At 37.1% G+C, this 26,105-nt stretch overlaps 1 protein-coding gene across 7 annotated transcripts in view; it reads right to left on the minus strand.

The window, feature by feature from the left end:
- Window positions 1–26,105, minus strand: part of IMMP2L (inner mitochondrial membrane peptidase subunit 2) — a 629,217-nt gene that overhangs the window by 554,657 nt on the left and 48,455 nt on the right. For all 7 annotated transcript variants that reach the window (XM_082400165.1, XM_082400166.1, XM_082400160.1 and 4 more), the window contains exon 3: window positions 24,510–24,646. In XM_082400165.1, the coding sequence (XP_082256291.1) occupies window positions 24,510–24,644 (135 nt within the window). In that variant the 5' untranslated portion in view covers window positions 24,645–24,646. The remainder of the gene's footprint in view (window positions 1–24,509; window positions 24,647–26,105) is intronic.

Genomic DNA, 26,105 nt, shown 5'->3' on the forward strand with positions numbered 1-26,105 from the left:
TACACTTGAGTGCTAAAAGGAAGAAATTCATATCATAAAGCATCTCAGGAAATGTATACTTATTAAGTCCTAGTTACATTTGACACTTTATTAATAAGTTGAGAATAATGGGCTCCTCACACCTGCTCCAGCTTCCAGAGGCTCCCCACAGGAGCATCTGGCAATATCAGGAGGTCCCCATTAGAAACCTCCCCGCTTCACAGAGTCACTTTAGAGCTCTGGCCTAGACCAGTCACTCCGCCTTGACCAGATAATCCTGGCAGCCTCTCTCTGCTCACATGTGTAGACTTTGGACAGGTTTCACATGAGCTGGAACAGAGATATATTTTTATATGCCCAACTTAAAAGACAACAAAGGATGCCTTTGTTAAAGAAGTGAAGTTAGAAAAATTAATTCATGCTTTCTTTTACTCATTCATTCCTTCATCACTGAAAAACTCCTGAATTCCAATTCTGCTAGGCATTGTGCTAGACAATGGGATTCCTCACCCCTGAAAATCCAAATATGACTCAAATCACATTTTATTCAGAGATTTAAGAGCCTTTTAAAAAATATTCACTTTAAATTGAGGTGAATATTTTCTCATCCTTTTGATATTTCTGCACGAAATTTTATTCACTGAAAAATAATTTGTATTTCTGTAGATACTAAATTTCTTAACTTTTCTTTAAAAAGCAAGCCTTTAAAGCTATATTAATAAAATTTTTAAATGGACATATACCATTTTAATTTAACTTGGAAGAATAGTGAGTTGCTAATTTTTCATTCTTTAGATTGTATTTTCTATGTATATATAGAGACACATCAAAGTTTTACAGGCACTCTCATATATTGCTTGTACAAATAAAAATCTTTACAAACTATCTGAAAGGTAATTTGCCAAAATGTATCTAAAGTCTTTAAAGTGGTCTTATCCTTAGGCCTGGAAATGTCATATTTAGAAAGTTATCCTAAGGAAATAATCAAAAATATGTACAAGGATGCTTATCATATATTATTTATGATAGGTGAATAACTGAGCCAACCTAAATACCTATAATAGAAAACTGATTCAAATAGTAATGGTTAAACCATATGATATATGGATACCAGAAGCCATTAAAAATCACATTGCAGAGAAATATTTAAGGATATTTGGATATGTTTGGCAAAATAAATTAGGTGAAAATGTGATAAATGGAAAAAAACAAATTGGTGTGATCCAGCTTAGAAAGGGAAGGGAGGAAGGGAGAGAAGGAGGGAGGGAAGGAGGAAGGAAAACTGCAGAAAGGTATGAGAAGAACTTATAATGGTTTAGAAATGCAAACTTTTAGTCAAAAGTCTGGGCTTAAATCTGTGTAATCTTCAACAGATTAATCTCTCTGCTCCTGTTTCTTCATCTGTAAAATGGATTAGTAATAGTACCTTCGTCATAGGATTTCCGGGCATATTAAACAAACTATTATATTTAAACTGAATACTATACTATAATGCCTGGAACACACTGATCACTCAGTACTTTTTAACTATTAGTATTATACAATAACATCTTAAAGTAACTAATTCTGGAAGGTGATGTAGATTATTTTTATTTGTGTATTTTTCTATACTGTCCAAGTTTTCTTCAATCAAAATGCAATGCTTGGGGCTTCCCTGGTGGCGCAGTGGTTGAGAATCTGCCTGCCAATGCAGGGGACACGGGTTTGAGCCCTGGTCTGGGAAGATCCCACATGCCGCGGAGCAACTGGGCCCGTGAGCCACAACTACTGAGCCTGAGCGTCTGGAGCCTCTGCTCCGCAACAAGAGAGGCCGCGATAGTGAGAGGCCCGCGCACCGCGATGAAGAGTGGCCCCCACTCGCCGCAACTGGAGAAAGCCCTCGCACAGAAACGAACACCCAACACAGCCAAAAATTAAAAAATTAAAAAAATTTTAAAAAAAAATGCAATGCTTTAGAGAAAGAAGGAAGCAATTAAGCTTTTAAAGGAAAAAAAGCATCTGATTCTTTTTTTTTTTAACTAGAGGAGTATCTAATTTTATTTTTTCACAATTTTATTTATTTATTTATTTTATTTATTTATTTTTGGCTGCATTGGGTCTTCGTTGCTGCACATGGGCTTTCTCTAGTTGCGGCAAGCGGGGGCTACTCTTCGTTGTGGTGCGCGGGCTTCTCATTGCGGTGGCTTCTCTTGTTGTGGAGCATGGGCTCTATGCGCACAGGCTTCAGTACTTGTAGCACGCCGGCTCAGTAGTTGTGGCTCATGAGTACAGCGCAGGCTCAGTAGTTGTGGTGCATGGGCTTAGTTGCTCCGCAGCATGTGGGATCTTCCTGGACCAGGGCTGAACCCGTGTCCCCTGCATTGGCAGGCAGATTCTTAACCACTGTGCCACCAGGGAAGCCCCAAGCATCTGATTCTTATATCTTTTTATTACAAATATGTTTGAAGTTTGCTTTCTTCTTAAGTTCTTTAGTGTTTAAGCATCCCCTTTATTCACATCACTGTAACTAGACTGCAAGGTTACAATCTGCAAACTTTCTGGTTCAATGCAATAATGCAATTACTACAAAACACTACCATTAAATATGTGTATGGTGTTTCCCTGCTAATAAAACATATTGATATAGCTATTCAAATTAATAGTTCTAATTAATCACAAAATGAAATAGATGATGTATAGTTAATGAAATATTAAATTGATATAAATAAACATTTCTACATAGTAACAAGAAGACAGATTACTATATGTAATCTAAGCCAGCTACATAGATACATCTATGTACTGACACCAAGATACATCTATATACTGATGAATCTTTAACATCCTCATAAAACTGAATAAGGCCTTCTTATTCACTAGTACGTCCTTCTCCATTGCCCAGAAGAAACCACGTTTCCCTCTGATGTGCCCTCCTGACCTAAAAAGAAGTTCATAGTAAGATGTGTAGCAACAGAAAGAAGTTGGTTCAACAAATAAAAAAAGGTTTTTAGGAGGCTGATGGGATGATTTCCCCAGGTGTACATAACTCCAAAGAGGCCAAACTCCCAAGTAGGTGCAGTGCACAGCAATCTATTCACTTCACGTGTACAATATCTGTAAACAAATCTGTGAAAATGAGACCATGGATTTTAAATCCTTCAGCTCTTCATTGCTGAACCTGATACTGCATCATATGAAAAAAAAAAAAGCCCCCATTCTAGCAGTACAAGTGGGTATAAATAGAAATTTTGGTCCATGGGACCTCTGAATTACATAAATCAAAGCTATTAGAATTCAAGGGATTGACTGTGTAGAAAACAGTCTATTGAAAGGAATCAAAAAGCATTGTGGCAGATAAAAGGGACAAAAGCATACAATCTTTATATTACTCATCTACTGCTATAAAACAAACTACTCCAAAACTTAAAACAGTAATCAGCTATTTGCTCTTGATTCTCTGCATTTAGGCTATGCTAAATGACTAACCAGGTGGTTAGTAAGCTAGTGTGACCTGAGATCATTCAGGCAACTGCAATCATAGGGATAGCAGTGATCCCAGAGGACAAGCTCCACTGTGTAAGCATCTAACAAACCTCTGTAGACATGTTCGCTATAATTCCACTGGCCAAAGGAAGTCACATGGCCAAGCCAAGAGTCAGGGTAGGAGTCTACAAAAGAGCTTGAGAACCAAGAGGCATGGCTTATAGGAGTTGGGGGGAGGGGAGGGGATGTTAATGTAACAATCTATCAAAGTTCTGCCCTCTGGACCCAATGAATCATATCCTTCCCACATGCAAACACATGCAACCCTTCCCAGGATCTCCAACATCTCCTCTGACTTTTGCAAAAGGATCAAATTTTATTACCTCATAATATGCATCAGCTCCAAGTATGGATGAGGATACAACTTGAATGCAGCTCATCTTGAATCAGAAGTTTACGAAGCAAAAAGAAAAAATTGTCTGTCCCCCAAATATCCAACATACAATGGAAAGACAGGGGACAGGATAACTACAATAGATTTTAAAAAGGAATGGGAGAAACACAGAATTCATTTATCCATACAGGTCTAAAATCCAGCAGCAGATGTTGTCAGAGCCTCCTAACACAGGGATAGGAATGTTCTTTTAATTAGGGCCCATTTCTGTTATCTGGAATGGTTTCCTAATCTATTCTTCTCCATGGCTCTTTGCTCTGCCCTCTGGGCTTTGGGGTTCTTTTTAAATAGAAATGCTGCTATTCATAGTAAATTGAGGCCAAGAGGCCTCTTTTTAAACTGACCATCCCTTTTAGTATAAGCCAATTCTAATCTCTTAAAACTTTGTAGACTTCCTATGCATCTAACTGAGCTTCATTCTATTCCCCCTAAAACTATATCCATAACTCTTTCAAACTAGATCCTTCTCTAATTTGGAAGTGTTAGGTTGTTAGGGCACAAAACCCTTAAGATTCTTATCAACTTATCATCTCTTTCATCTAGCTAAAAGGACCTACCTTAAATCTTTCTAAGGTCTTAATAAAGAGTACTTGATATTTACTCCAGGCCACTTTGTACTTTAAGAATATTTTGCCTGCCAGAGACTATGAAAGAAACAGTTTTATTTTCCAATACAGAAATTCCTGGACACCCTGTATTTCCTCTAATTTCTGCTTTAAGTTCATTTCTCTCTTCCCATACCTTATACAAAGCTATCAGAAGCCAGTTGACAATTTCAATATTCTGCCTGGATCCTTAAGCCAGATCCACAAATTCAGTACATACATCTTCTGTATTCTAAGTTCCTGTAAGTGACAGTTTTTAAAATTGTTTCAGAACCATAAAAATGCGTCATCATCATTCCAATCTCCAATAACAGTTTCCTCACCACCTCTCCAGATTCCATTAACAGTTTGTCATTTTTCCAGCCTCTGCCAACAATCCCTTCATCATTTTTCTAGACCTCAACTGCCACCCAGTCCCAAAACCAATGCAACATAATTTAGGATTTTGTTATGGCAGCACCTCACTAATAATACTAATTTTAGTTTCAGTTACCTATTGCTTCATGACAAACCATTCCAAAACTGTGCCTTAAAAGAATAACCATTTATTTGATCATGATGCTGCAATTTGGGCTCCACTCAGTGGGGGCAGATCCTCTGCTGCTTTCTCCTGTGGTCACTCATGTGGTTGTAACCATATGGGGCTCAAATGGGGCTGGAAGTCCTAGATGGCCCTAGTCATATGTCAGGCATTTACCTGGGGATTGTTGGCCAGAATGTCTCATTTGTCCTTCAATATCCCCTCTAGCAGGACAGCCTGAGTTTCTTGCATGTTCCCAGTTCACAAGTGCTCACCATGTTTCCACTTGAATAACATCTGCTGATGCCCCATGGTTAAAGCAAGTCACATGGCCAGAGTCAATGTGGGGGGAACTATACAAATCAATGAGAGAGTTATGATTCATTGAGAAGCTATTACTGTAAAAATCTATAAGTCTCCCATCCTAAGAGAATATGCCATTCTCTCAGCTAACACTCTGTGCTTCCTATTGGTCATTTTAAAAACTACAGAAATAAAAGACGGTATATATTGTAAGAAAGAAAGAGAGCAAGGAAGGAAGGAAGGAAGGAAGGAAGGAAAGGAGGGAGGGAGGAAGAAAATTCGCTGGTAAAACAAATAAACTAAATAAAGCAAAAAAAATTAACAGACATTCTTAAAATGTCTTTAAAAATTAAAAAACATTCTTAAAGCTACAAAGTGCAGAACACACATTTTAAAGTTTTAATAAAGTAGAAAGATAATATAAAAGTAAAATTAGGAAGAAGAAATAAAAACAAAGTTTATAAACTAGTAAGAAAATCTAAAATGAAAATAATATAAATTGATAAAACAATTGGTATGAGATTAGAAACAAGAAAATAAGCTAAAACTAGCACAGATATATGGTAAATAATTCAACAGACAAAAGGATGGGGAATAAAAAATATATTTTTAAAAAATACCATGAGTTAGAATTCAAAAGCTTAACAAACCAAGGCAATCAGGATTTTTCAAGCAAAAGTTGTTTGCATTTTGGCAAATCCCCCAACAATCTCTCATACCCAAGAGCTGGGGCTCTCTGTAAAAAAACAGTTCTCAAACTTGAGCATTTACAGAGCTTGTCACAGTGCAGATTCCAAGGTCCTAGCAGTGATTCTAATTTCATAGATCTGAAATGGGGCTCGGGTACACACGTAGTGTTAATAAAAAAGGCCCAAGAACCACACTAACTGCAAAAGGGCTTTCTCAGGCATTGCGCCTCCTCATCCTTTGTGCTGCATTTACTGCTTGAAGCCGTTACGACAAGCCCACATTTAAAATTTCAGAATCGGGCTTCCCTGGTGGCGTAGTGGTTGAGAATCTGCCTGCCAATGCAGGGGACAGGGGTTCGAGCCCTGGCCTGGGAAGATCCCACATGCTGCGGAGCAACTAAGCCCGTGAGCCACAACTACTGAGCCTGCGCGTCTGGAGCCTGTGCTCCGCAACAAGAGAGGCCACGACAGTGAGAGGCCCGCGCACCGCGATGAAGAGTGGCCCCCACTTGCCACAACTAGAGAAAGCCCTCGCACAGAAACAAAGACACAACACAGCCATAAATAAATAAAATATTTAAAAAATAAAAAATAAAAAAATAAAAATAAAATAAAATAAAATTTCAGAATCAAGAGCTAACGTGCTCCACTCCCTTAGTTATAGGTCAATGTGAGCAGCTTCACCCTTTCACTCCTCCCTCCAGCAATAAAGCAGCATTTTTCATATTACAGGTCGTGACCAGTGAGTGAGTCATAGAATCAATTTAATGGGTTGTGACCAGAATAGAAAATATCGGAGGGCATTGCACATAATGATGGTAATTACAGTTTAAGCACTGTTACATGAAACTTTTGTTTCAGTCGCGTGTCTGTGTGTACAATGAAAATCTATAATATGAGTCATGGGCAAAAAGGTTTGAAAATTTCTGCTATAAAGAATATGATGGATTCATCAAGGAGCTAAAAAGTTTTTCAGGTGCAAAGTGCAGAAACACCCTCAAATTTAAAGGAAAAAAATTTTAATGATGATAATTTCATTTTATCATATTGCTGTAGGGTTTAATTATTCAGGCACTTCAATGCTTCAAAGAACAAATTTAATATGCAGTTATTCACCATCCTCTTGAACAGGTAGGTGAGAGGAATATGGTCCCTTTCTTTTAGAAGCTTACAAAGTAATTAGTATTAACCCATAGTTAAGATGACTAGAGGACAATACAAAAGAATTTATAATCATAAGTTAAATTTACAGGGCTGTAGGATTTCAAATAAGTGAATGATGGAATTAGGGAAAGCTGTGTGAAGAAGATAGGACTTGAGTTTAGCCTTAAAGGAAGTATAAGATAAGAAAAAGCAGACAGGAAAAGGTATAGTATTAAGTCTTGTTGTATAGTCAAACTAGGCTAACTGCCTATAAAAAGAATCTCCAAAGCTCAGTCTATAATACAATAGTGAGTGGATTTACTACACCCACTATTGGGTGTAGTACAATACACCCAGTACTACACCCAGTCATTGGGAAACCCACGTTCTTTCTATCTTGCAGATCCACCATCTCCTGTGGCCTCCAAGTCCTCAACTGGATCCTCTGCATCCAGCCAGCAGACGGAAGACACAGCATGGATTACAAAGAAGGTTTTTATGGGTCAGGCCTGGAAATGGCACCTCACTTTCCTGGTCTTTTTTCACTGGCCAGAACTTAGTCACATTTGACTACTAGGAAAGGTAAAAAATACAGCCTAGGACCAAAATGGTGTACCTCCATTCATCACACTCTCTCTCTCACAACTAAAACATCCCAGAGGTAATTAACAAATACAGGAAGACTCTGAAAGATGTAAAGAAGATATACTGGAGGCTAGGGACCTTAGGACTTGAGGAGTGACACGGTGGCGAGTTCCCTGGGTTTTCCTTTTGCTTCCCGTGCATCCTAGATGAGGTGCTGGAGAAGCCTGCAACCAGGAACCACCAATAGGCAGGACAAAAAAGCCTGAAGAAGAGCCTATTTTTTACCCAAAAGACTGGAAAAGCATGGCCAAGTGGAACAAAAAAAACATTTTTTATAATACCTGTCCTAATTCAGGCAACCACCAAAGGAAAAACTGGCCCAACACCATCGTGTCGGTGGGTTGAGCAGGGACCTAGACTTCCAGCCTCACCCAGCAGCAGTGAGACTGGGCAGGGTCCCTTCACTTCCCCTGACCCGGCAACAAAGAGGTAGAATGAGAGTGCAGGCAGTGCAAATCAACACACTTTCTCCTACCCCAGTGTTCGTTTGGCAATTTCTTTAAAAATTAAACATAAATGTACCATACAACTTAGCAATTCCACTCCTAGGTATCTGCCCAAGAGAAATGAAAACATGTTTATACAGAGACCTGTACACAAATGTCCACAGCAGCAGCATTAACAATAATGAAAATGTAGAAACAACCTAAATGTTCATCAACTGGTGAAGAGATAAACAGAATGTGATACATCCATACAATGGAATACTATTCAGCAATAAAATTATACCAACTATTGATATATAGTACAACATAGATAAACCTCAAAACACATTATGGTAAGTAAAAGAAGCCGGACAAAAAGATCACATATTGTTTGGTTCTATTCACAGGAAATGTCCAGAAAAGGCAAATCTATAAAGCAGATCAGTGGTTGCCTAAGGCAAGGTGGAAGCAAGAATTAACTTCAAACAGGCATGAGGGATCTTGGAAACTTTCTAAAAGGTGATGACTGTACAGTGCTACAAATTCACTAAAAATCATTAACTCACTCAGAATGGGTATAAACCTGTTTTTTAAAAACTAGACAGATTAAAATAATGAACTACCATGTTATCCATCATCTAGAATCAACATTATGAACTCATGGCCAATCTTGTTTCATCTGTAACCCCACTCCACTTTTCCTCCTCTAATATTAAAATAAATTTCACCTATTTTATATATATATATATATATATATATATATATATATATATATATGTATATGTATGTATATTTCATTGCAAATTTTATTAGATTCATAGTATAGAAGATAAGGATTGTTAACCTAATCACATCATTTTTAAATCTTAAAAAATATATTAAAGCACACTTTGCTTGACCATTTTAAATAACCTTTTGTTGCTTTCTCATATTTTCAGTTTCCTTTTTTATTTCTTTAAACATACTACATTTAACAGCTGATAGTTCTAATATCTAAAGTCTTTAAGGTCTGATTCTACCACGGGCTGTTACTGACTCTCACTTAAAACATTCACTTCCTTGTATGATATTTTTTACCGTGAGATCATGTTCATCAAACTTTGCATGTGCCCAGGAGGACTGGTGATAGCTTCTGCCAGGTGCCTGAGGCTGCCCTAAACCCCTGTCCACTATAAATTACTACCTCTGTTTAGGGTTTTTCAGTTACAGTGAAAGTGAATTCAAATTTCAATTCCACATTAGGGTTTTTACTCTGTACTCAGAGACCTGACAATTTTTCTCTCATAACAGATTCCGGTTTTAGTCTATCAGTTCCCTAAAGATGTGTCTCTTCCATGATAGTGAATTTACTCAGAATTTCTGTCCCAACTCTCTACCTTGTATCAGTCCAGGGCTGATCCCCATGTGGCCATTAAAACCAAAACTCTAAGTTACCAGGAAATGACAAATGTCCAGAAGACAGCTGATTATTTTAATGTGTACTTACTACTCTAGAAATGTATTCCCCCTTATGTGTGGTCTCTGGTCATTTCCCTTACCTTCCAGCAAGGTCACTATGCATTTTTAAAGATTTTTAATGTTTTATTTATACTTTTTAATGAGTTCTGCATTGGAAATATTTTCAAGATGTCTATTCTGCCATATTTCCAGAAACTGAAGTCTAATTCCTTCTTAGGAAATCTATAATCCTCAGTTTAACATACGGTGTCTTCCATCAACCTGAGTATCAAACTTTAAAATCTTTCATCTCCCACTTATAATATAAGCTTGACTGAGCTCTGCCCACCAGAGCAACAGCCAGCTCTACCCACCACCAGTCCCTCCCATCAGGAAATGTGCACAAGCCTCGTAGATAGCCTCATCCACCAGAGGGCACACAGCAGAAGCAAGAAGAACTACGATCTTGCAGCCTGTGGAAAAAAAACCACATTCACAGAAAGACAGACAAGTCGAAAAGGCAGAGGTCTATATACCACATGAAGGAACAAGATACAAGCCCAGAAAAACAACTAAATGGAGATAGGCAATCTTCTAGAAAAAGAATTCAGAATAATGATAGTGAAGATGATCCAGGACCTCAGAAAAAGAATGGAGGCAAAGATCGAGAAGATGCAAGAAATGTTTAACAAAGACCTAGAAGAATTAAAGAAAGAACAAACAGAGATGAACAATACAATAAATGAAATGAAAAATACACTAGAAGGAATCAATAGCAGAATAACTGAGGCAGAAGAATGGATAAGTGACCTGGAAGACAGAATGGTGGAATTCACTGCTGTGGAACAGAATAAAGAAAAAAGGAATGAAAAGAAACGAAGACAGCATAAGAGACATCTAGGACAACATTACACGCAACAACATTCGCATTATAGGGGTCCCAGAAGGAGAAGAGAGAGAGAAAGGACCAGAGAAAATATTTGAAGAGATTATAGTCAAAAACTTCCCTAACATGTGAAAGGAAGTAGCCACCCAACTCCAGGAAGCACAGAGAGTCCCATATAGGATAAACCCAAGGAGAAACATGCCAAGACACACAGTAATCAAATTGGCAAAAATTAAAGACAAAGAAAAATTATTGAAAGCAGGAAGGGAAAAACGACAAATAACACACAAGGGGATTCCCATAAGGTTAACAGCTGATTTCTCAGCAGAAACTCTACAAGCCAGAAGGGAGTGGCATGATATACTTAAAGTGATGAAAGGGAAGAACCTACAACCAAGATTACTCTACCCGGCAGGGATCTCATTCAGATTCGATGGAGAAATCAAAAGCTTTACAGACAAGCAAAAGCTAAGACAACTCAGCACCACCAAACCAGCTCTACAACAAATGTTAAAGGAACTTCTCTAAGTGGGAAACACAAGAGAAGAAAAGGACATAGAAAAACAAACCCAAAACAATTAAGAAAATGGTAGTAGGAACATACATATTGATAATTACCTTAAACGTAAAGGGATTAAATGCTCCAACAAAAAGACACAGGCTTGCTGAATGGATACAAAAACAAGACCCATATATATGCTATCTACAAGAGACCCACTTCAGATCTAGGGACACATACAGACTGAAAGTGAGGGGATGGAAAGATATTCCATGCAAATGGAAATCAAAAGAAAGCTGGAGTACCAATACTCATATCAGAAAAAATAGACTTTAAAAAAAGAATGTTACAAGAGACAAGGAAGAACACTACATAACAATCAAGGGATCAAACCAAGAAGAAGATATAACAATTATAAACATATATGCACCCAACATAGGAGCACCTCAATACTAAGGCAACTGCTAACAGCTATAAAAGAGGAAATCGACAGTAACACAGTAATAGTGGGGGGCTTGCTAACACCTCACTTACACCAATAAACAGATCATCCAAACAGAAAATTAATAAGAAAACACAAGCTTTAAATGACACAATAGACCAGATAAATTTAATTGATATTTATAGGACATTCCACTCAAAAACAGCAGATTACACTTTCTTCTCAAGTGCGCACGGAACCTTGTCCAGGATAGATCACATCTTGGGTCACAAATCAAGCCTCAGTAAATTTAAGAAAATTGAAATCATATCAAGCATCTTTTCTGACCACAATGCTATGAGATTAGAAATCAATTACAGGGAAAAAAACGTAAAAAACACAAACACATGGAGGCTAAACAATATGTTACTAAATAACCAACAGATCACTAAAGAAATCAAAGAGGAAATCAAAAAATACCTAGAGACAAATGACAATGAAAACACAACGATCCAAAACCTATGGGATGCAGCTAAAGCAGTTCTAAGAGAGAAGTTTATAGCTATAAAAGCCTACCTCAAGAAACTAGAAAAATCTCAAATAAACAATCTAACCTTACCCCTAAAGGAACTAGAAAAAGAAGAATAAACAAAACCCAAAGTTAGCAGAAGGAAAGAAATCATAAAGATGTGAGCAGAAGTAAATGAAATAGAAACAAAGAAAACAATAGCAAAGACCAATAAAACTAAAAGCTGTTTCTTTGAGAAGATAAACAAAATTGATAAACCATTAGCCAGACTCATCAAGAAAAAGAGGGAGAGGACTCAAATCAATAAAATCATAAATGAAAAAGGAGAAGTTACAACAGACACTGCAGAAATACAAAGCATCCTAAGAGACTGCAACTCTATGCCAATAAAATGGACAACCTCGAAGAAATGGACAAATTCTTAGAAAGGTATAACCTTCCAAGACTGAACCAGGAAGAAATAGAAAATAAGAACAGACCAATCACAAGTAATGAAATTGAAACTATGATTAAAAATCTTCCAACAAACATAAGTCCAGGACCAGATGGCTCCACAGGTGAATTCTATCAAACATTTAGAGAAGAGCTAACACCCATCCTTCTCAAAGTCTTCCAAAAAACTGCAGAGGAAGGAGCACTCCCAAACTCATTCTATGAGGCCACCATCATCCTGATACCAAAACCAGATAAATATACTACAAAAAAAGAAAATTACAGACCAATATCACTAATGATCTGTAATTTTCTGCAAATATTATATGTGATATAATATCACTGCAAAAATTCTCAACAAAAAACTAGCAAACAGAATCCAACAACATATTAAAAGGATCATACACAATGATCAAGTGGGATTTATCCCAGCGATGCAAGGATTCTTCAATGTACGCAAATCAATCCATGTGATACACCATATTAACAAATTGAACAATAAAAACCATATGATAATCTCAATAGATGCAGAGAAAGCTTCTGACAAAATTCAACACCCATTTCTGATAAAAACTCTCCAGAAAGTGGGCATAGAGGGAACCTCCCTCAAGATAATAAAGGCCTTATACGACAACCCCACAGCAAACACATCATTCTCAATGGTGAAACACTGAAAGCATTTCCTCTAAGATCAGGAACAAGACAAGGATGTCTACTCTCACCACTATTACTCAACATAGTGTTGGAATTCCTAGCCACAGCAATCAGAGAAGAAAAAGAAATAAAAGGAATACAAATTGGAAAAGAAGAAGTAAAACTGTCACTGTTTGCAGATGACATGATACTATACATAGAGAATCCTAAAAATGCCACCAGAAAACTACTAGAGCTAATCAATGAATTTGGTAAAGTTGCAGGATACAAAATTAATGCACAGAAATCTCTTGCATTCCTATACACTAATGATGAAAAATCTGAAAGAGAAATTAAGGAAACACTCCCATTTACCATTGTAACATAAAGAATAAAATACCTAGGAATAAACCTACCTAGGAAGACAAAAGACCTGTATGCAGAAAACTATAAGACACTGATGAAAGAAATTAAAGATGATACCAACAGATGGAGAGATATACCATGTTCTTGGATTGGAAGAATCAATATTGTGAAAATGACTATACTACCCAAAGCAATCTACAGATTCAATGCGATTCCTGTCAAATTACCAATGGTATTTTTTACAGAACTAGAACAAAAAATCTTAAAATTTGTATGGAGACACAAAAGACCCTGAATAGCCAAAGCAGTCCTGAGGGGAAAAAAAGGGAGCAGGAGGAATGAGTCTCCCTGACTTCAGACTATACTACAAAGCTACAGTAGTCAATACAATATGGTATTGGCACAAAAACAGAAATATAGATCAATGGAACAAGAGAGAAAGCCCAGAGATATACCCACACACCTATGCTCAACTAGTCTATGACAAAGGAGGCAAGGATATACAATGGAGAAAAGACAGACTCTTCAATAAGTGGTGTTGGGAAAACTGGACAGCTGCATGTAAAAGAATGAAATTAGAACACTCCCTAACACCATACACAAAAATAAACTCAAAATGGATTAGAGACCTAAATGTAAGACCGGACACTATAAAACACTTAGAGGAAACACAGGAAGAACACTCTGACAGAAATCACAACAAGATCATTTTTGATCCACCTCCTAGAGTAATGGAAATAAAAACAAAAATAAACAAATGGGACCTAATGAAACTTCAAAGCTTTTGCAGAGCAAAGGAAACTATAAACAATACGAAAAGACAACCCTCAGAATGGGGAAAATATTTGCAAACAAATCAATAGACAAAGGATTAATCTCCAAAATACATAAACAGCTCATGCAGCTCAATATTAAAGAAACAAACAACCCAATCCAAAAATGGGCAGAAGACCTAAATAGACATTTCTCCAAAGAAGACATACAGATGGCCAAGAAGCATATGAAAAGATGCTCAACATCACTAATTATTAGAGACCTGCAAAGCAAAACTACAATGAGATATCACCTCACACCAGTTAGATGGGCATCATCAGAAAATCTACAAACAACAAATGCTGGAGAGGGTGTGGAGAAAAGGGAACCCTCTTGCACTGTTGTTGGGAATGTAAATTGATACAGCCGCTATGGAGAACAGTATGGAGGTTTCTTAAAAATCTAAAAATAGAACTACCATACGACCCAGCAATCCCACTACTGGGCATATACCCAGAGAAAACCATAATTCAAAAAGACACATGTACCTCAGTGTTCATTGCAGCACTATTTACAATAGCCAGGTCATGGAAGCAACCTAAATGCCCATCGACAGATGGTACAGATGGTACATATCTACAATCAAATATTACTCAGCCATAAAAGGGAACGAAATTGGGTCATTTGTAGAGATGTGGATGGATCTAGAGACTGTCATACAGAGTGAAGTAAGTCAGAAAGAGGAAAACAAATATCGTATATTAACGCATATATGTGGAACGTAGAAAATGGTACAGATGAACTGGTTTGCAGAGCAGAAATTGAGACACAGAAGTAGAGAGAAAACGTATGGACATCAAGGGGGAAAAGCGGTGGGGGTGGAGGTGATGGTGTGATGAATTGTGCAATTGGGATTGACATGTATACACTGATGTGTATAAAATGGATGACTTATAAGAACCTGCTGTATAAAAAAATAAATAAAATAAAATTCAAAAAAAATAAAATAACATAAGCTTAATTTCAATCTTTGTTTAAATGCCAAATGTACTATGAAACCATCCCCAAATTAAATAACTTACTAATTACATCATTCAATAAACCAAAACAAAATGGAACGAAATATCTCTGTGAACAGGAATACTATCAGGAGGCATTATAGCACGGTGATAAAGCACAACTTTTATTGGTTATTATTTAGTAAAATGGAAAGCATTATCAGAGCGGTTCAAATCACTTCTAAAACCTAATGGCTATGTAAGTTACTGTAAATCATCTCAAATGTCTGGCCTCAGTTTTCTCAAATGTAAAGTTTAGAACTTGAATCAATATCTCTTAACGTATCAAAAATTCTATGCATATGAATCTGAATAAAATATTAAAGTTAAATTTTTAATTAAATTTTTTTTAATTTAAAAATCTGTAAAAATCATTAATATACCAATCAGCAAGCATCATAAGTATACTCAGCAGAGTATAGAGAAGTACTGTTAAAGGGGCATGATGCATACAGCCTACTCTCAACTGGTTCAATAACAACGTTTGTGGGTATATATACTCACACATATATATGTGTGAGTATATATACATAGAAACATAGATGCATATATTATATGTTATATATTATCTATTATATGTTATATATGGGGGGAGGAGAGGAAAGAAAGAGAAAGAGGAAGAGAATAAAATCAACGTGGCAGAATACGGAAAACTGGTGAATCTGAGTAGAGAACACATGGGAGTTATCTGTACTACTCTTAAAACTTTTCTGTAAATCTAAAATTACTTCAACATTAAAAAAAGAGAGAGTTGGGCTTCCCTGGTGGCGCAGTGGTTGAGAATCTGCCTGCCAATGCAGGGAACACGGGTTCGAGCCCTGATCTGGGAGGATCCCACATGCCGCGGAGCAACTAGGCCCGTGAGCCACAACTACTGAGCCTGCGCGTCTGGAGCCTGTGCTTCGCAACAGGAGAGGCCGCGATAGTGAGAGGCCCGTGCACCACAATGAAGAGTGGCCCCCGCTTGCCGCAAGTAGAGAAAGACCTCGCATAGAAACGAAGACCCAACACAGCCAAAAATAAATATAAATAAATAAATAAATAAAAATTAAAAAAAAAAAAAGAGAGAGAGAGTGTTGTGAAGTCAGTGTTTAAACAACAGACCTAACCCTGGCTATATAGAACAGAAGCTCGCTGCTATTCTATCACGGGATGTGAAGAAAATCCATGAAGGGACATTATAAAGTTATCACTTACTGCTTCAGTATCACATATGTTTGTTGCTATAAATACAAACTGATCTATTTAAACTCTCTATTAATGACAGGTTGCAGAACTACATAAAAATGCGTAACATCCTAAGGGGTAAACACCTCAGGTGAGATTTTTGAGCGAAAAGCAATTTGGGAAGAAAGCACACATGTAAGCCAATAAAGCCTTCCAACATTAACTCCTGGCTTCCCTCAAAGTCAGCCTCAGCCAACCAAGGGGAGTAAGAGCACAGAGCAGTCAGCATCACAGGAAATGTGTGCCCAGCGGTTCCCAGTATCTTAGAAGCGAAAATTCAACAGGTAACGTAAAACTCCCTAACTCCACCTTAAATTCTGGCATATACATCACAATACATCTCTTTTCTTGAGAGTCTATTTGTATTTAGCTTCTCAGAATGTCAAAATAATAGTTACAACCACTATAACCATTGTATATTAAGCCCACTATAGGTTTAAAATTTTTTTAATAAAATAAAATAATGTGACAGAAAGAGAGAAAGAGCATCAGCCTCTTTGCTTGCTTTTTTGATAGAACTTTTAATTTTAAACTCAGTAGGGAACAAGATAATGACTGCAAAGAGCCAGGTAGAAGTCGAAGAGGTTTATTACAAACCAGTTTCTTCAAGATCATTTGCAGGTAGCTGAAAGTCAAGGCAATTTTGAACCAATGAATGTGTGGTATTGATGAATAAAGACCTAAGTGCTGATTAGACTCTATTTTCCCTCACATTCTCTTATTTTCTAATCTATTCTGTGTAAATCCTTCCCTGAAGTCTGAGCTAGAGAGATAGTATTGTGTAATGTTTTCAAGTATTTTCCCCTCTGGCTATGCAAAATGGAAAAAGGAAAAGGGCATACTACATAAAGATTGTGTGGCAACTGCAACAAAAACAGGACAATGTCACTTACAATTATTTCTTTCACTTATTTTTTTATGTCTTAAATCTTAATTTTACACGTAGAAGGCATACACCTTTTATAAGAACCAGTGACCCTGCTGCAGGCATTCTCACTCAAATAAAATATAAAACTTTGGTGTGAGGTCATTAAACGTTTCCTAGGGTACCTTTTTACTCTAAAAGTCTCTGTAAGCAATTGAGCTCCTAATCTGAGTAATTTCATCTCACCAATATAAATTCCCTCTGTAGTTTTAACTGTATGCAATATCAGTTTTCATTTCCTGAGTTAAATTAATGTTGAGTAACATGGCATTTCTTTAAAAAAAAAAAGTGCATCTACTTTCATGGTAACCTTTCAAGCAACCAGTAGAAGTGATTCATGTGCATGAGAGGGGAATAGGTCAGTATGAATAATCATTAACCAACAATATCTGCTAGTGTTCCTTGTGTGCAGAGCATTGCTAAAGGTACATCTCATCCAATAAAAGGGATAGGCCTATATAACTTGATAAAAAAATCAAATATTTCATAAACTGAATCCTATTTTCCACTGAATTATATCATTAACTTTATTTGCATTTATGACTTACCTTCAACGAGCTGTGACTCCCCATGTTTGATCACCTCTATCCTTCTAGTCAGATACCTAATGAATCTGTAAATTAATATTGGAAAACCTAACCTCAAAAAAGAACCACTGAGTAGTGTTTAAAAAGTAAAGAATTATTTCTTATAAGAGGGAATCCTGAAAATGAGCTTGTCCTATTAAATCTCAAGCCAACAGAATTTTTTTAAAGACATAAAAAGAGTTCTAATGCAAAATCTGTCACTCAAAGTGAACTTACAGTGTTGTTATAACAGTATTTATTCAATAAACTCCAAAGGATTGGTATTATATGTCCTTTAAATGAAATTCTAACTTTCATTTCTTAGATTTTCTTAAATGTCTACAAGTTGCAGAGTGACCTTTTAAAAAAGCCACACGAAAGTGATGAACCACTTGGCCCTGGGCTATTTCCAACGTAACGGCATCTAAACTGGATCAATCCATTCCAGAATTCAGTGACTTAGAATTTCAATCTATTCCAATTTTGTCGGACTTGGACTACAAAGACTAGGGTCATTCTAGGTAGACTCAAAGGTAAATACAACTTTTTAGATTACCTCTGAAATCAATCATGTGTCTTTGGCGTCTTAGTGGCTGTGGTAGATGTACTTACCTATTCACAATTCTTCCTTCCCTCCCCACCTTTGTCATGACTTCCCTGTGGGTGGAAGATACTTCCAACTAATTGCTTTGGGGTTTGCCGTGTGACTTGTTTTGACCAATGGAATGTGGACAGAAGGGTAGAAGTTCTGAACTGAGGCTTTAAGACATTCTGAGTGCTTCCACTCACCCTCCTGTGTCCTGCTATCACCCATGAGAAGAGCACGCCCCAAGCTGTCTCTATTCCTTCAGCAGAGGCTCTACAGTGAGAGATACAGGAAGCAGACTGATCCCAACCCTTAGTCTAGAGTGACTACAATCCATCTACAGACCCATGAGTAAGAAATAAAGATCTGTTAAGTAAACCACTGAAATATTGGGGTTGTTTGTTGCCACGGTAACAAACTTAATACAGTGTCCAACCATAAAAGGTATTATTTTTCTGGTACCACTCTGTCTCAAATTAAAATTTCCAGGTCCATTCTCTAAAATAGTAGGCTAAACCAGTCAAGTTTTTTCATTTCTGGATGTACCAGGCACTGGGCAAACATTTGTCTGACAGCTTGACATCTTCTATATTAAATCTCATCTGAAGATGTATCCGTCATCTAGGATTAGTAATTCTTGAACCTCCTCTGCTAAAGCAACAGTACCTTGAAGACAGAATCTGTATCTGATTCACCCACCCCATAGCACCTAAAATAGTTTTGCACATACTAGCCATTTGATAAATGACTCCCTATTCCAACTCTCAGTTACCAGTGCTTATTATTATTATCCATATCCCAAAATGACCCCCTGAGTCACAAAATTACTCATATATTTGAAATGACAGAAATGACTAGATATGATCTTTCTACCTGAATACACAGGGGAACTAAAGTACTATGCAATGAATGATGCTCAAGACTGATAACTTACACCAATAGGAATTCCCTCAAAATGGCACACAGATTCCTTTAATGAATACTGAGATTTAGAATGGATAGCTGGATGATGAATCTCACGGTGCTACCCACAAACATGTAGCAGAGATGGGTCAGCATTCGAGGGTACAATTCCAAGGGAGTTTCCAGAAAGGGGTCCGTGAGCCCCTTCACTGGAGCACTTTTCTGTCTTGAGTCTGTTCATCACTGGTCCTCTGTGCCACTCTGTCTCCTGCTCAGTGTCCCAGTTGTCTACTTTTCTCCATCACCCAACTGATCTTTTATTTTCTTTCCTCTTCTTCACATTTTTCTTCTTTCTTGCCTATTGCTTTTTCTGCCTTCCTTTCATACTTTTAAGCCTTGGTACAAGAAGACATCACCATGGATCCAGAATACTCCTTCTGTTCCACAACAAATCAACCAACTGCAATAACCTGCATATAATTTTCAGGCCTCAGAGTCAATAAAAGCAGATGTGTTCCTTGAAGGAAGCTCAGAGACTTCCAGGGAGCTCCACACACCTTGCCAACTATTTAGTACTTGAATCATTAGAGAAATTTGAAGACAAGAATTTTTTCGAATTTTTTGTCAAAAATTCTGCTGAACCCCATGGTCTAAACATGTTCAGTTATCAAAGCTGTATAGTAGCAAAGATCTCTTCAACTATGCTGAATTAATAAATCACAATATTTCATTATTGCACTTTCAGTTCCTAAATAATTTTAAGTATGATGTAGTGATATCTAATAAAAGTGTAAACAAGTTATCTATTATACCTAAAAGTGGTCTAAAATTCCTAAAATATAGGTCAAACTGTAATGAACATACATTTTTTTCCTTTCTTCCCAGAATATCCTTTCCCCTTTTATTCCAAAAATAGCACCCCCTCTTCTTCTGGGAAGTGTCACCCTTACCTCACCATGAAAGCCCACAATGTGATGCACATATACACTGTCATTTTCTCACTCCAACTAGCCACAGGCTAGGGGTGTGCACCTGTCCAAAGCTGGGCCAATCATGGCACCCTAATCTTCTGGTCAAAGTTGATCTGTATTTGTATGGATAAGGGCATATGGCCCAAGATGAATCAATCACAGTCCTTCCTCAAGATTTTTCAAAGTGATATTAAGGCATGAGGAGAAGTCTCTCTCAAGCGGTGATGAAATTGGCATCTAAAGGCATGAGAGCTGCCAGCTGCCATGTGCCCTGCATTGAGAAGAAAGCTGGTCTGAGAGAACTAAGCCAAGATGCAGACAGAAGCAGACGCTGAAACAGAAAAGACTGAGCACTCTGGCAGCATTCAAGTCCCTGGTTCCAGTTGTCTCTGACGATTGCCACACTCCTTCCTTTCTCCTAGGTACATCATAAGCCTTCCAATCAATTCCCCTGTAAATCTAAGTCAATTCAAGCTGTTTTTCTGTAACCAGTAGCCAAGGAAATTCTACATAATCTACCAAACAAACTACAAATTAACAAATTTGACTTATTGGGGGTAGTGGTTCAGGAATACTGTAAGAAACTCTAATGTATCTGCAACAAACTTACTATTTAGTCAACAGACGTGGCATTTAACGGTGACATTATTTAACACTTTCTTCACTGCCTTCACCCTGATATCAAAACCAGACAAAGATATTACAAAAAAAGAAAATTACAGACCAATATCATTCATGAATATAGATACAAAAATCCTCAACAAAATACTAGCAAACAGTATCCAACAACACATTAAAAGGATCATACACCATGATCAAGTGGGATTTATCCCAGGGATGCAAGGATTCTTCAATATACGCAAATCAATCCATGTGATACACCATATTAACAAAATGAAGAATAAAAACCATATGATCATCTCAACAGATGCAGAAAAGGCTCTTGATAAAATTCAACATCCATTTATGATAAAAAACTCTCCATAAAGCAGGCACAGAGGGACCCTACTTCAACATAATAAAGGCCATATACGACAAACCCACAGCAAACGCATCATTCTCAATGGTGAAACACTGAAAGCATTTCCTCTAAGATCAGGAACAAGACAAGGATGTCCACTCTCACCACTATATTCAACATAGTGTTGGAAGTCCTAGGCAGAGCAATCAGAGAAGAAAAAGAAATAAAAGGAATACAAATTGGAAAAGAAGAAGTAAAACTGTCACTGTTTGCAGATGACATGATACTATACATAGAGAATCCTAAAAATGCCACCAGAAAACTACTAGAGCTAATCAATGAATTTGGTAAACTTGCAGGATACAAAATTAATGCACAGAAATCTCTTGCATTCCTATACACTAATGATGAAAAATCTGAAAGAGAAATTAAGGAAACACTCCCAATTACCATTGCAAAAAAAAGAATAAAATACCCAGGAATAAACCCACCTAAGGAGAAAAAAGACCTGTATGCAGAAAACTATAAGACACTGATGAAAGAAATTAAAGAGGATACCAACAGATGGAGAGATATACCATGTTCTTGGATTGGAAGAATCAATATTGTGAAAATGACTATACTACCCAAAGCAATCTACAGATTCAATGCAATCCCTATCAAATTACCAATGGCATTTTTTACAGAACTAGAACAAAAAATCTTAAAATTTGTATGGAGACACAAAAGACCCCGAATAGCCAAAGCAGTCCTGAGGGAAAAAAAAGGGAGCAGGAGGAATGAGTCTCCCTGACTTCAGACTATACTACAAAGCTACAGTAATCAATACAATATAGTACCGGCACAAAAACAGAAATATAGATCAATGGGACAAGATAGAAAGTGCAGAGATATACCCACGTACATGTGGTCAACTAATCTATGACAACAGAGGCAAGGATATACAATGGAGAAAAGACAGTCTCTTCAATAAGTGGTGCTGGGAAAACTGGACAGCTACATGTAAAAGAATGAAATTAGAACACTCCCTAACACCATACACAAAAATAAACTCAAAATGGATTTGAAACCTAAATGTAAGACCAGACACTATAAAACTCTTAGAGGAAAACATAGGAAGAACACTCTTTGACATAAATCACAGCAAGATCTTTTTTGATCCACCTCCTAGAGTAATGGAAATAAAAACAAAAATAAACAAATGGGACCTAACGAAACTTAAAAGTTTTTGCACAGCAAAGGAAACTACAAACAATACGAAAAGACAACCCTCAGAATGGGAGAAAATATTTGCAAACGAATCAATGGACAAAGGATTAATCTCCAAAATATATAAACAGCTCATGCAGCTCAGTATTAAAAAAACAAACAACCCAATCCAAAAATGGGCAGAAGACCTAAATAGACATTTCTCCAAAGAAGACATACAGATGGCCAAGAAGCACATGAAAGGATGCTCAACATCACTAATTATTAGAGAAATGCAAATCAAAACTGCAATGAGGTATCATCTCACACCAGTTAGAATGGGCATCATCAGAAAATCTACAAACAACAAATGCTGGAGATGGTGTGGAGAAAAGGGAACCCTCTTGCACTGTTGGTGGGATTGTAAACTGATACAGCCACTATGGAGAACAGTATGGAGGTTCCTTAAAAAACTAAAAATAGAATTACCATATGATCCAGCAATCCCACTACTGGGCATATACCCAGAGAAAACCGTAATTCAAAAAGACACATACACCCCAATGTTCATTGCAGCACTACTCACAATAGGCAGGTCATGGAAGCAACCTAAATGCCCATCGACAGACGAATGGATAAAGAAGATGTGGTACATATCTATAATCAAATATTACTCAGCCATAAAAGGGAACGAAATTGGGTCATTTGTAGAGATGTGGATGGATCTAGAGACTGTCATACAGAGTGAAGTAAGTCAGAAAGAGAAAAACAAATATTATATTAACACATATATGTGGAACCTAAAAAGATGGTACAGATGAACTGGTTTGCAGGGCAGAAATTGAGACACAGATGTAGAGAACAAACGTATGGACACCAAGGGGGGAAAGCGGCGGGGGGGTGGGGGTGGGAGTGTGATGAATTGGGAGATTGGGATTGACATGTATACACTGATGTGTATAAAATGGATGACTAATAAGAACCTGCTGTATAAAAAAATAAATTAAATTAAATTAAAAAAATTTTTTAAAAAAAGAAAATTCATTCTAACTCCTCAGAGCTGATGTCTATAACCTCACCTAGTTCTAAGACAAAAAGAAAAAAAAGTAAGTTGTTTATTCTCTGTATAATTTTAAGCTTTTAGAAGCTTATACATTCATTTTATTTATGTTTTATACACATATTGAGCACAATGCATGAACTTAATACATGCTAATAACGGAAGAAAACAAATTATATTACAAAATGCAAATTCTTCTTAGTTGCATAAACTTACTTAAACAGCTAGGTTCCAGACATCAACTTTAGAATATTCGAGTTTTCTCTAAGATACTCCAGAAGACTATTTGCATATAAGCTTTGGAAGTCTCCACTCCAAATTTCTTTCAATGTAAATAGCACTTAATCTTTTCAATCAGCAACAGGCTTAAAGAATACACTAGAATATCTGAGATCAGTGCTCTAGACTTTTCTACCTATCAGAACTGTGTGTGTGTGTGTGTGTGTGTGTGTAACAATAGAGTAACTGAATTTGAGCCAAATCCATCTTGCAGCTGTACTAATAATTTGATCTTAAAAGGATATTTAAGTATGGATTCAAATATGGATAACTTAAAAATCTTAAAATCTCAAGCTACAGCCACAAAAAATGGTATCATGTAGTAAAATTTCTTTAGAACCTCCATTTACAATTCCAAAAAAGAAAAAAAAAAGCCACAGATACAGAGAACTATCTGATAGTTAATTTTATTCACCTCTGCTCTGATTTTAACATGACTACATTAAAAGACCTTATAAAGAAATTTAGCAACGTTAAATTTCAGTTCAAGGCCTTTTTAAAACCTTTCAGTTCCAGCATAGAGATAATACACAGAAATATCATTTCTAATGCCTGAGAAACAATGAAGCATGTGTTTTAAAGAACGAAGTCATATTAGTCTCACCTGCATTGATGCTCCTTCCACTCTTGCCACACAGGCAACCCGATCCAGGAAAGTCACTGCCACAGGCACCGCCACAAAGAAGCCTTTACAAAAGGCCTTGAAGTATCTCTTCACCCAGCCTTGAGACAGTGCCATACCTAAAAGCACAAAGAAAACAAATATGAAATTAGCCTCAATAAGGTGAAAAGAAAAACACAAAAACAGCCCAAGAAAAATAAGAGTTAAGAAAAAGCAACCTCATCTCAATATGTTTCACACTCATCCCTATAACCATTGGAATAAATTTGACTTAAAATCCCAAAGGCAAATACGTTAACTTAGGTTAACTCTTTTCAGTAGCTCAAGTAGCTTACTAATTTCAATAGAAAATTTCTCCTCACAAAGCAATGAGTTAGAAAAAAAATCAGCATTCCAAAAGTAAGTCCTTTCCTGTTGCTGACTATGGTGGAGATGCTCCTTAAAGCCCTGATATCTGTTCTCTTCGGCAATAATTGAAGTTCTAGGGGGACATATGGCTGCCCGGCCTCCCTTGCAGCTAAGTGTGACCTTGTGACTGTGTCTGATGAATGGCATATAAGCAGAAATGACATACTTCCAACCTGTGCCCTTAAAAGAAGTATGCCCTCCACTTGCTGTTCCCATTTTGTGATACCTGTGATAAGGAGGTGGTTGTAGGAACAGGAGTAGCCACCTCAAGTTAAAGACGGCAAAGCAACAGAATAGAAGGGTCCTAGGTCTCCAGCACCATGCAGGCACTGTCATTGCCCTGTATCGCTTACACTCGAGCTGTTAATTAAGAGGTAAATCATTTTCCATCATGTTTAAGCCAATGTTATAGGACCTATGTTATAGCAGCCAAACTGATCCTAACTAATACAACAATGAAATCTATGAGAAATCAAGAAAAAAAATCACTGCATATGAATTCAATACAGAAAATTATCAACCCTCACTTAGCCCTGTAACTTGATTAATTTTCAGATTTCAGATTGCCTAGCTAAGGCAATCCTTAAACTGTCTCAAGCAATGAAAAACAAAATAGTGAGAGATCAAGATATGCTACCCTAGCAGACCCAATGGAGTCAAACTCAGTCCAACAGATGAAGAATCTTCCTGGCTGGAAAAGGCAAATGACCAGTTTGCTCACCAGTTTCTCAAAACAATACTTATTCATACTGTGTAACAGACTATAATTTTTGTCTGTTTTATTTCTTAAACAGGACTAGATAGATCCAGGGAGACTGGATTATTCTAGCGGTCCAGGGCAAGAGATGATGGTAGGATGGATTACGGTGGTGGTGGTGGTGGTGGTGGTGGTGGTGGTGGTGGTGGTGGTGGTGGTGGTAGAGATGGACCAACATGGGCAAACTTATACCTCTTTTGGAAGTTAAACTGACAGGATTGAAAATGGATGGGCAAGGGCTGGGGAGAGGAGAGGAGACAAGAAAACTGTCAAGGGGTAGTTGTGACCTATCCAAGCACTGTTATTTTATCATTCCCTTGGATTACATTCCAAAGTACTAAAAACATGCTCATAATTCAATTCCTCAAACTTCTAATAAGTACAAGGTCATAAGGTGGGTGCTAGGGATACAG

This window comes from Balaenoptera borealis, assembly GCF_965194805.1.
Source record: "Balaenoptera borealis genome assembly, chromosome: 7".
Taxonomy (NCBI): domain Eukaryota; kingdom Metazoa; phylum Chordata; class Mammalia; order Artiodactyla; family Balaenopteridae; genus Balaenoptera; species Balaenoptera borealis.